The sequence below is a fragment of the Carettochelys insculpta genome, chromosome 2 (genome assembly GCF_033958435.1).
Source record: "Carettochelys insculpta isolate YL-2023 chromosome 2, ASM3395843v1, whole genome shotgun sequence".
Taxonomy (NCBI): Eukaryota; Metazoa; Chordata; order Testudines; family Carettochelyidae; genus Carettochelys; species Carettochelys insculpta.
In genome coordinates, this window is record NC_134138.1 from 199,980,860 (window position 1) to 199,993,301 (window position 12,442).

At 44.7% G+C, this 12,442-nt stretch overlaps 1 protein-coding gene and 1 long non-coding RNA gene across 4 annotated transcripts in view; one reads left to right on the forward strand and one right to left on the reverse strand.

Moving 5' to 3' along the window:
* The window catches only part of LOC142009772 (uncharacterized), a 48,742-nt gene extending 40,499 nt beyond the window's left edge, over positions 1–8,243 (forward strand). The window contains exon 3 of the long non-coding RNA XR_012644560.1: positions 8,121–8,243. This is a non-coding gene — a long non-coding RNA (uncharacterized LOC142009772). The remainder of the gene's footprint in view (positions 1–8,120) is intronic.
* NOD1 (nucleotide binding oligomerization domain containing 1) overlaps positions 1–12,442 on the reverse strand; it is a 44,639-nt gene that overhangs the window by 27,541 nt on the left and 4,656 nt on the right. For 2 of the 3 annotated variants that reach the window (XR_012644559.1, XM_074988316.1), the window contains exons 1-3: positions 10,517–10,850; positions 6,905–7,242; positions 3,164–3,338 (exon numbers count right to left, since the gene is read on the reverse strand). Coding sequence is in view for 2 of the 3 variants with exons in the window: in XM_074988316.1 (XP_074844417.1) it covers positions 3,164–3,338; positions 6,905–7,120 (391 nt within the window). In the remaining variant the exon portion in view is untranslated. Of the gene's footprint in view, positions 1–3,163; positions 3,339–6,904; positions 7,243–10,516; positions 10,851–12,442 lie in introns of those variants that run through there. The other variant, XM_074988317.1, reaches the window with a different exon arrangement.

The following is a 12,442-nucleotide window of genomic DNA, read 5'->3' on the forward strand; positions in this document are numbered from 1 at the left end:
CCAGCCCTGTGGAGCACTGTGGGGCTGGCGTGTCACTGCCAGCTCCCTACTGCTGGGGTAGGAGAGGGGAGCCCTGAGCCTCAGAGGCCAGAGCCAAGCAAGCCAGAGCTTGATCGAGCCTCCAGCTTGCCTGGCAGAGGGGAGAGGAAGAAGCAGCTCAGGGCATTGCCGCTATCACTCTCCCTCCCCTGCTGGGAAATAGCAGCAAGGGAAAGCATGCTTGGAGGCTTTCCCCTGCTCCTGCTGCCATTGCCCAAAATTGTGGCCAATAGGAGCACTGGGGGGCAATGCCTGGAAGTGGCGGGGGAATTTGGAGCCACAAGCCTCCCTGGGGAGCTGCAGTTAAGCAATCCCCTCTAGTCTGCTCCTGCACCACCCTCCCATCCAGACCCCCAGTGCCGCCCTGCTCCTGCACCCTCGTCCTGCCCAGACCCCGCCCCGCACCTGCTCCTTCCCCAGCTCATGCCTGGACCCCCCCGCTCACTTCCTGGCAGCCTCCTCCCACACACAGGGCCCTAGTTTTCAGCCCCACTCCAGAGCCTAAGGGAGCCCACAAAATCTATTAGCCCAGGCCCCCTAGGCTCTGGAACTGGCATGTGGCAGGAGTAAGGGAGGTCTCTTTTTTCTGCTTCACGGTCAGGGGACACATCAGTGAGAGTGGTTGTGGGATTTCTGTTTGTTTTGGTTTTTTGCTTCTTGCTCCTGTGGGCCCCTGACTGATTTTTCTGTGGGCCAGCAGCCCCTGACCCAAAAAGGGTTCCCCACCCCTGCTCTAAGGGTAATTCAGGAGTCACGGTGGAACATGATTCAGGCTCCACCTACTATCCCAGGAAACTTTTGCAAAACTGATTGAAAATGAAGTAGTTAATACTGATACTTAGATTGCTGTCACTAGGTTATGTGGTTAAAATGAAAGCTCCAGTTCACCTGAAAACACTGATCTCATGTTGTGGCACTCTGCACCCCAAAGTAACACCTTGGCACCCCATATTTACCTTGGTGACATGATGATGATGATGATGATGATGATGTGTTTTGTATCAACTATGCCTTCTGAGGCATCAATTTAAAAGTCTCGATCTGGTGAACATTAGCATCCGTGTATGTGCTGTCATTGTATGTGAAGTTATAAAGTTCTGTGCTGTGTGCATTACTGAAATATGCTGTGAAGTTGGAAACACCCATAACCAGCCTTTCAGGTACAACTATGGAGGAGCCAGACATTGATGATGGCCCATTAAGAGGGGCATACACACTCACAAGGAATACCCCCAGCAACTGTATGCAATGGAGACCTCATGGAGAACCCACACAGACCATGGAGACTGCTTGCTCATGTTATAACAAAAGATGTCTCCAGCAAGCTAGAAGAAGCTATGAAGGGAGGAAGTGACATCATCACTTGACCTCTTCCCCCCACGACATTCAACACATGAAAACAAGTCTGGAAAACAAAGATTTTGAATGGAATTTGGGGGGAGATAATTGCAGGCTGAAAAGAGGAATCCAACCTTCTGTATGAAGGAACTATACCAGCAGGGTGAGACATTGCTTGATTCAAATCCTGTCTAGCTCACAGAACTCAGATTGTGATTCTATTTTTATTTCTTAGGTGGCCAACTTTGAGCCATACACTCATTATTCATAATCATACCAAATGTTCCATCACGTCATAGAACTGGAAGGGACTTCCAGAGGTCCCTGAGTCCAGTCCCCTGCCCTCTAACCTGCCCCAGTCCTTTCAAAGTGCAGCCCCTTCAAAAAAGGATTGAACTCTCAATTCAGGGTTTGCAAGGGCAATGCTCTACCCACTGAGACATTCTCTCTCCTGTACAGGGACTAAACTCCCAACCTTGCAACTAGCAGCACTCCACTCTAGCTGAACTAAGCAGCCATCTGTGTAAATCATTTAAAATCTTTCTGTAGTAATAAAACTGTTTTATAGTCTGTCTAAAGCAATGTGTTTCAGATGATGTGTGGGAAATCATCTCAGAACAAGAGCTTTTGTATGGAGATACACATCTCATAGAGCTGGAAGGGACCTTGGGAGGTCATGGAGTCAAGTCCCCTGCCATCTTGGCAAGAGGAAGCACCATCCTCCCCCCCCACCCTTTTTTTTTTAAAAACCTAATTGCCCCAAATAGCCTTCTCAAGGACTGAGCTCACAACCCTGGGTTTAGCAGGCCAATGCTCAAACCACTGAGCTATTGTATGTCTTCTCCATACTGAGTAAGGGCAAGAGTGTGTAAAAAGCTCAACAGTGAAGCTCCTAATAAGGGCAAGTTCCGAGGCCCTAGGGTGGGGAGCAGTGGAGAACTGGCTAGAGCCTCTCTACTGTTGGTCTGTGACTGCCTGGCAGAAGCATCCATGTCACTCAGCTGGGTGTGTTCCTGCCTGTGTAAAGTGCAGCACCTGATGAGGTTTGCAGCTTGTTACAGAATCACAATGTCAGTGGGAACCCAGGTTGGTGGGACAGAGGGCTCAGCAGTAACTCAGTTCCAGTTTGCCCCCTGGGGAATGTGTCCATATGTGTCACAGTGTAGCTGTTTCGCTGTTAAGTTTTTTGAATTTTTTCCTTTTTCCTCTGCCTAGCTTCAGTAAAGTAGCTCTTTCACCATTCTGTTTGACATCTTTTGTTTTTTAAAGGTCACCTGCAGCTGATCACTAAAACTGAATATTTTTAGAGTGAATAAATTTCAAAGGTCAAAATGGGAGTGGTAGAGATGGTCTAAGCCCCCAGCATATCTCAACAGAGGGGACCATTCTAAGTTCCAGCAGCCTCTCTCAGCACCACCCAAGATCACCACTGTGCTACATAGTAGGCGCTCTCCCTCCCTCGTACTTTTGTGAAGGGGCCTGTAGAAGCCTACAGCTGCCCTATGCAATGCATTCACTGGCCAGTTTTTACAGAGCCTCTATGCTGCCACAGAGATTGGCAGGAGAAATAAAAATCTCACCCCATGTTACTCACACAGAAAACAAGAATGGCCATGTAGGGTCTATCCCTAGTTACATATTTTTAAAGCTTGATTCCCAAGACTGTGGAAATCAGGACAAATAGTGAGACTAATCAATAGATGACATTAACCTGATTAATATTAATACACATTTCTCTCTGGAGACATGTTTTATACAGAGAATTGGCTCTTGCACCTCTTCCTACCTGGATCTGTATTTACAACAAGTTTGCTTTGGACATTCTGTGAAGGGCGGAAACCTATTTCATCCAACCAAGGCTGTAGTTCGTAATATGCGTCAGAGACCTCCTGCAGGATGTAGATGAAATATTCTGAAATTTCTTCTCCTTTGCTTTGAACCAGATCCAGAATTTTACGAACCTGAAAAAATACCACACAGAATGGTAGCAGCACATCATAGGCTCGTGTAGTGGTTACATTCATTAAGTGACTTAGGATTGGAAAAGGAGCCCCCATCAAGGCCTATATTGTTCCTCCCCCACCCCAGGATTTCATAATCTGGATCTGAACCTGAGCTATCCCACAGGTCAGCGTGATTGGCCCAAGCATTTGGATTCTGGTATTGCAAATAGGCTGGATCTGCAACTCCGGTTTGGCTGAGAAGTTTTAGTTTGGGTTCATCACTATAGCTCTGGTACATACACTAACTATAAAAATCAGGGATACGATTTGCTCTACAGTGTAGAATGCAAAGGAAATTTTTGAGCTGGGTGGCCCTAACAGTCACGCAGGACATTTCAAATTTTGCCCGTATTAAATTAAACCAGAGGACTCATTTTTGATCTTCTAACCTAATTCTCTGATTTCTGAGGCTAAGATCCACTGTTTAATTTTATATCAGAATCTACCTTGAGTAGCAGCATGGACATCAGGATCTCTCTCTAGACTTGAATTCAGAGCCAAACAAGCACATTTTTAAGCACAGGCCACCTCTCCCTGTCCATGCTATGTGGGGCTGAATTGGAGGTGGGAGACGTGCCCATGGATGTGCGCCCATGATGCTCTATCCCCTCTCTCATTCAGCAGCCACAGAAGAGTTCATATCTACACACACTAGCAAAGATGTTTGACTACAGCTAGTAGGTGTAACAGGTTAGATTTTCTAGGTAGATCTAGGGGCAAAGCCTAGTCTGACTGTTGTACAACCAGCAGGTAACAACATTAATGCAAGTGTTTCTGGGTAGTACAACCTTTGTTCTTAGGATGCTTCTTCATGCACTGGATTCCATTCTGGCTAGTCACAAACTCAATTTCTCTCACAGACAAAGGACTTGCAAATTGCTTAATCTCTGAGGCAACCTTTCTCTGGCCTCTCGTGAGCTAGAGAGCCCACAATGTGGTAGAGGCCACACAGATCACAGCAAAAATACATTTAAGATCTTCACCTGAGCCCCCTAGTCTGGAAATCTATAACTTCTCGCTCAAGAGCTGCAAAAGTAGGACACCACTCTTATAACACAGCAGCCATAAAAACTACTTGTAGCCAGCCAACCTTCCTCAGATGAGCTGTTTTTATCTTCCACCTCAGATATTCGAGAAGCAAAGTATAAGTAGGAGCTATTCCAAGTGAACAAAGCTTACACCTACTACGTGTTTCAATTAAAAAAAAAACCCACAGAATGGAGCCCTGGTAAACATAAACATGGGCAGTCTCATCAGGAAACAGTCCCAGGGACTGCATTAGCCTCTTCCACAGAACCCCCTCAGTACTGTGGCTTCTCTTAAGGGAAGTCCTGGGATGGCAGGGTGCAAGAAGAAGCCACGATGGAAGGACTTCCTGCTAGTTCAGCTCAATGGTACTGCACTGTCAGGAACTGCTCTGGGAACAGTGTGTCCAGGGATGCATGGAGCCTCCTTACAGACAGGCTGCAACTCCTGTAGCTGCGCATGAACACCACAGGATGTAGATGTGGTCCTGCAGCTCATTCTCTGGGGTCTGCTCCCAGGACAAACAATATGGAACAGCGGCAAAGGGAGACTCCATGAGAGAGGATCCTCACTAAATCTTCTCCAAGCTGCCTCCTGTGGGTTCTTCCATCCCTGAGTTTTCAGACACTTCTGGCCCCTTCTGCAGGATTCCCGGTGGGAGGTCAGGCAATCTGCCTCAAAAACCAACCATCCCCCACAATCCCGTGAAGCACATATTGCTTCTGCTGAGAGCTCCATTCTATCGGGGACTGAATGCCTTATTGCTATGTTATATTGCCGAAGAAAAAAGAATCCAAAGTGATGACAATCCACCACTATTCAGCTCCCAGCTTAGGCTAACACCACAGAGTAAGCACCACAGTTACAATTTCCACTAACTAAAAAGAGTGGTTACACTAGGGAAGTCTGCACATTGATGAAAATCCCAGGAGCCTGAATCTTCAATAGTTTATTCTCCTCTAGCTATGACACAGTTCTGAAAACTCAAGAGCTATGTAACTGGCTCATACAGAAAATCACAGTCAGGTACTGTATTAAGCCACTGTATTAGAAAAAAAGGCCTGGAACATTCTCTCTTGCGGAAGAATTGGAAACCCAAGCAATTTCTGCTGTTATTGGTTTCTGGCAACAGAAATCCAAAACCAAAGTGTGTCAGGATATCAAGGTTTTGCCCATTTTCACAAAGAAGGATAGAGAATGCATTTAGGTGTTTAAAAAAAAAAACTTTACTGTGACATAGGAGTCGTCCTAGTTTAAGGGGGGGACGTGTTCATTAGAAAAAAGGATTACAAATATAAAATAAACACTTTCCCCCCTTTAAACTAGGGCTCCTCCAACATCACAGTGAAGTTTTTTTTTGAACACCTAAATGCACACCTAAACTGTTTCCCTCTTAAGTATGAGGGCACTGCTCCAGACAATACATGTAGGCAATTAAAAAAAACTGCACACATCCCAGATTTTTCTTTTGTAGATTAATGTTCTTAGAGCTTTTCTTATAACTGCAAAGAAACAGATTTACAGAGATTAATGGCCACAGAGTGAGGACTCAATCCAATTCCCACTAAAATCAGCAGAAAGGCTACCACCAACTTCAATGGGAGCTGGTTCAAAACATAAATGAATACTGATTGTCCTAATGATAAAGTGAACAAAAACAGAGTACGACCAACAGTGAAGGCTTGTCTAGGCTACTGGCCAGATCGATGGGGCAGCGATCAATCCAGCGAGGGTTAATTGCTCTCCTGTCAACGCTGGTACTTCACCTCAATGAGAAGTGCATGGGGAGTCAACAGGAGACTGTCTCCACTTGACACACCACAGCAAAAACACTGCGATAAGTAAATCTAAGTACTTCAACTTCAGCTACAGTATTCACAACGCTGAAGCTGTGTAACTTAGGCAGCTCTCCCCCCATAGGGTTGATCTGCCCTCAGTGCTTTTGAAAGTCCCAGCCACCAGGTTCGCTCTTGTAATTTGACAATCAAGTCCTCAGTTTGTCGGTTACCACATATTCTGTCTAGCCCACCTCCTGCTGGTCACTGCCCAAATACACTGATGATTTTCAATCCTATATACTGGTTTTAATATATTCATTTATCTTCCATGTGAGTCTAGCGCCTGTCAAAGGCATTGGTTGGGCAGCCTTGCTGCCTGGTGTTCTCTTGCTATCCACAGAGCAAAGCCAGCGAGTGTGTAGACTTCCTGACTGCCCCGGCCATGTCCCGCCTCACTGGCAGGATCCCCTCGAGGTGCGAGAGAACTGTTCAGTCGCCCTACATATTCGATAGCCTCTCTGCCGAGCCTACCCTCCAGAATGCCAATTAGCGGCAGTGATACTGGAGACGGGGCCGCTGCCCACTAGGAACTGGCCTGAAAATATCAAACACAATAGAAGTCTAAAAGAGAACTGAGCTAAAGTTACCACACACACACAACCTAAGGGGTTTTATGTGGTTAATAAAAAGGTCAGGCTGGCTAGTAAAATAAGACTGCACCTTGTCAGCTTGCGTAGGAAACTGCGCAGCAATCTCGGCATCTTCAGTAGAGAAGTATTCATTCCTAGTCAAGTTGTCAATCAAACACTGCGTGTTTCGGATTTTGCTAACTAAAAGCTCCCGATGTATTTTTAGCACAGTAAGGAAGGGTAGAGGACTTGATCTGGAGGATACTTGCTGGATAGTCACTTTGTCAGCACAGCACTGATCTTCCATTCTTAAGATACCAAGAGTCTGGTCCTTCTAACTTCATCTTTGAGCAACTGTCAATTTGCAGCGTGGAACTGGTGTGGAGTTTAATTCAAGTGACACAGAAACTATCCTTCATGCTACTGGACCTGTGCAGATAAAAGCATGGAATATCTATTAAAGAACATTCAGTGATAGAGATGTACTCTAATGCAACACAAAATATGTCCAGTAATACAGTTGTTTATCTTGTCTTCCAGAAATAATGATTTGCTACCCCAGCACCTGAATACACACTGCTCTTGGGAAAAGGTTACCTAATGGGCAAAGCTAACAGAAGCATACACAGTATACCGTAATAAAGCCTGTAGCGTATTCTGCCTCACCTATACTTCTTTCTGCTTTATCTATTGTCCTTATGATAGAATATTTGATATCATCTTTCTATGATGCAGTGGGTAAGACAGGGCATCTGTCCAAGTGTCATTGGGCAGGAAATAAAGGAAAGAAAGCAATCTTGCATCATAATATAATTATTTCTCACAGATCAGGTCAGTTCTCATTTACCACACAACGGTAAGAATCTGTTCAAGATTTTGCCTAGCGACAAGGTCTTGTGAACTCATGACAGCTTCATGCATATTAAAAAATGGGAGGAGCTGGCAACTGGGTAGAGTTAGGCAGCAACTTGGGGTGGAAAGATCCCATTGCTAATTGCTTCTGTGGGAATATCCAGCTAATGAAATAATAAGGTTGACACAAATTATCCCATTTTTTAACACCCAATTGATGTGCCAGAGGCAGTTCATGCCTCTTTGAACTATTGTTTCACACTGGGCTTAGACTCCAGGACATATCACTGCACTGGTTTAGACTTGGTTACCTTTTTCAAAGTTCTCTCTGCAACCATACAAGCCATCAACACAGGTTCCCCCACCCCAAAAAACAAACAAACAAACAAACAAACAAACAAACAAAACCACAAGCAGTAGCTTACACTCTGAATTACACTTTTTTTTAAATAAAGGGTAATAGAAGTAGCTGTGGAATCCCAGAATACATACAAGATATTCCACCTAAAAGGATCAACAAGAACTGAAGACCTCTACTTGACCACATCATCACCACAGCAAATCCCTAACGGATGCTGCCCAGGAGTGGTAGAAGCTTCCTAAAAGTAGAGGTGGGGGACATCACAGCCTCAGCAGTGGCCCTGCCACTCTCAACAACCTGCCCTTCAACCCCACCCTTTTCCCCAAAGCCCAGCCCTCACACTACCCATTCCCCCCCTAACCCCACCATTGTGCTGCTCCTTCTCCCTGAACCCTCCTGCTCCTCGGGCCCCAATGCTGCCCCTTCTCCTGTGCCACCTCTGCCACCCAAAACTGCCTCCCTGCCAAAAATCCCTCTCACGGCTAGTTAAAAAATGAGGGCACAGCTCTCCCATGTTTCAAAATGACGGGGCCAGGCCCCCCCGTTCTGGTGCCCCTGGGAGCCAATTTTTGTAGATCGGGCCCCACTCATAGCTCTCTTCAGCGAGGTGTTTAAAAATGGACTGTTTGGATATTCAGCTCATGTACTTTACTAGAAACCTTCTCTCTTTAATGAAGCATATGGCTACCACGTGACTGCTGGCTGTGAAGCAGCATCCATGGGCATACATGCTTCATAATTCATTGGTCTGCCTTCCTCATAATACATCCGAAGCTGCCAAAACCAAACTGGTGTTGGAAGAGGCTGGGAATCTGCTCTGCATTCTCGTTTCTCTCTCTTTCCCTCCTCATACCTCTCTATCCCTTCCCTATCTTCCAGCCAGTTCCATGTGACAACAAATGGAGGATGAGAGAAGCAAAAGAGAAACCCTGAACATGTGTATGTCCATCTACCATCATGGACTGGATTCAGAGTTCCCTGTAAGCTGAGTGCTTTGACGACTGCCCAAGGGAGATCCAGGTGCTGCCCAGCAGATTATCAGAGCACACACAGCTGGCAGCATGTATTTCTATTGGTGGTACATGTCTGCACATGCCTTGGTGCACACGAATTTTTTTTTGCCAATTGACGGAAAAGATAGGGGGAGCCCGGACCAGATTCTGTACAGAAGTGGGCACAGGCAGAAATTATGCATTCTCTCTCAGGTCCTGAGCCCTTTTCTTTTCCTTGAAAACAGACCTCTTCTCCTTCCTGTACGTCTTCTCTCTTTTCTATTGTAGACTGTGTATCTTTTCTCTAGAATGAATAGTTAATCACTCTAGATTTTCTTTTCTTGAAAGGATTACTTATGCCTGTAAATAATGTTCTACCTATTATTTTTACAAGCAGCACTTAAATTTATGAGAAAAGAAAGAGATTAAAGAAAAATACATTGCTTCTTATTGTTTTACTCAAGTGAAAGCATTTGTGTACAAATGAACCGCACATAGGTGTGTGGGTTACACATAAAAATACAACAGTTAAGTTTTTCTGAGTGTTTGCATGACTCCTTCATGGAAACAAGAGGAAAACTAAAAAAATCCAGACAAAGTGCAATGGGAAAATCGGTTTCACTAGCAGCTCTTTGGAGCAAGGACTGACTTCTATATTTGCACAGACTATCACAACCAGGGTCGTTAGTTCATACCTGAGTCTCCAAGACATTAATGCAATACAAACAATAATAAAACAGCAGTACAACAAAAATGACATAGGTATCCAGAAGAAGCATAGCACGTTAGAGTTACAGATGTTTTTGTTGGCCACGGTTCATTAAAGTGCGTCTTTAACAAAAAGCTTGCAAAAGCTGAAGCTGTGCTTGAAAAATAGTTTAGTCATCAAGGTTCCTGTTATTACACAATAAGATTCTTCTGACAAAGAAATAGCAATGTGGTTTCCAGGAAGCCAAGTGAGTCAGGAGCCAGCTAGTTCAGCTGCAGGGGTAACATGAACAGTGTAAGAAAGATGGATTTGTCTAATAGACACTGATCACGTACTTATGGCGAACATTAGCCAGGCTATTTCAGTGTTGCTAGGTTCAGTTAAAGGAACGTGCAACATTCAGAATTTGTCTAGGGTAAGGATTTGCTCCAGTTTTAGCCATTGCTCTGGCAGCAATTTAAAGAGCCCAGGGCACTGGCGGCTGCTGCAGTAATAGCGATGGTGGCTGGGTGCCCTGGGCCCTTTTGAATCACCGGACCCCAGAACTGTTGCTCCTTTTTGCTGCCCTTCGTCCAAGGAGTTTCAAAGCAAAGGAGAGCAGGGAATTAGAGCAATAAGCAAGTGGAAAGGATTCGCAGGACAGAGGAAACAATACCCCACTGGAAACAGGGGAGCATGAACTGCTGGATAGAATGGACTATGGGAGGAGTTGGGCAGGGACTTGGGCAAGGGAGAAACGGAAGGGGGACGTGCGTCAAGACTTGCCATAGCAAGATACAATATACTTACACGGAGGTTCTGTATGATCACTGAGCTGGAGTCACAAGGGTGAGTAAGATGATGCCATTTCATTGTAGTCAGCCTACTTATTACAACAGCTCCTTAAAACAGTCATCTTTATGCAGCCAAGAAGTACCAGCTTTGCTTTCTGCTGTTCACCTTCTTTTTTGCTCAAAGCTTTTCCCTCAAATCCTATCACAGCTGCTGCTTGTGCCTGCCATTCCCTCTCCTGGTGATACAAGAAGCTTACCTCATTTTCTGATAGTGAAGAATACTGTGGTTCATTGATACCGTAAATACTTGATGCCAAAGGCTCTTATTAGAGACCCTTAATTTGTGTGCAACACAGCAGGTGGTGAAAGATTGCAATAAGAGTATGGAAAGTATTTAATCCATTAAGTCTGGTTTCTGATTAAACTGGCTATTTACAGGCAGAGAGTTTACAAGGTGGGGAAGCAAAACCAGTCTGAACAGCAGGTTTGACTATGGCAATTTAGTTTTCAAAAGAAAAAGAAAAACTAATTTAAGATGAAGATGGTTCTCTTTGAAGACAAACTAAATGAAAAAAACACAACCCATATTAGTTCTGTCCAAAACTGATCATTCCTATCCATTCCCTGAAAATAATTATGATACACGACTAGCTGAACTGATTGTTGTGAATCGGAAAACCTATTTATTAGAGCTGTTGATTAATCACAGTTAACTCATGCAATTAACTCATAAATTATTTGTGTGTTAACAATTTTAATCATAATGCTAAACAACAGAATACCAATCAACATTCATTAACTCCCACAAACACACACTCCCACCTCCCCACACATGGGAAGGAAAGAGAAAATATCACCTCCCTTAATACTCCCCAGTCCCACCAAAAAACAAACCTATCTTACAGCAGCCAAATGTACAATACTATCTTGAGCACTCAAATAGCATTTTTCACCCTTAGAGCTACAGTACATAGGATGAGATATTTCAGCACAAAGGTAATGTTTTCTAGAAGCAGGATACAGATACGTATGAAAGTGCCTCCTCACTGAACACAGGAGCTTGTCAGTGATATCATAAAGCTGAGCATTAACATCCACTCTCCCCCAAAAAAAAACAAAAAACCCACTCAAAGAACAATTATTACATGCTAACGGGAAATTCTGTCCGCTACCCCTTTAGAGTATTAGAACTATCTGGCATAAGTCTAGGGATGGAGCCCTGGATTTGATAAGATCCTACCCCTAGGGGGTCGGTCCTGCCTGGCACTCACCTCACACGAGCAGCTTCTGTGCTGTGGGACTAACAAGGCTTGGCTCTCTGCTCCAGACCTTGCAACTTCTGGGGCTACAGCACTGCTGAATTTGGCTCTGCCCTCTTGACAGGAACCAAATTTGTGTGAGTGGGGTTATGACTCAGCTCGTGCCACTCACTCATATTTGGCATACGCAGACTCCTGTCATCATGAAAGCCAGGACATCAGCGGTTGCAGTGCCTGAGGCAGGGAGTCCCTCCTGTGGCTTCACGGGAGTTATTCTGGCTCTGCTCCAGTGTAACTGAGAGAAACACCTATGTTCCAACTCCCCTCGCCTTTAAAAATCAGACTAACTTTGAATAGTTATTCCTGTTAGTTTGAAAAGCAATGATCTGGAAGAACTTGGAAGGGAGACGATATCATTTGTACCCACTGATAGATTGACCTCTCTTTCCTTTTAAGGTGAACTCTTTTACACACATTGTTATATAGGTGATGCTCAGTATGGGCTTGTGGTTCTTGTTAACGCAGTCTCTACTACTTCGAACTTGCTATTCGCCTTCCCAAATGAAATCTTTAATTCCACGTTTGGGTGAGGGGATAAATCTGCCCCATTAAAGAAATGTGGCACAAGCGTCCCCGTAACTCCCTCCTGGTTTTCCAGAGATCTTTTGATAAATCTGAATGTG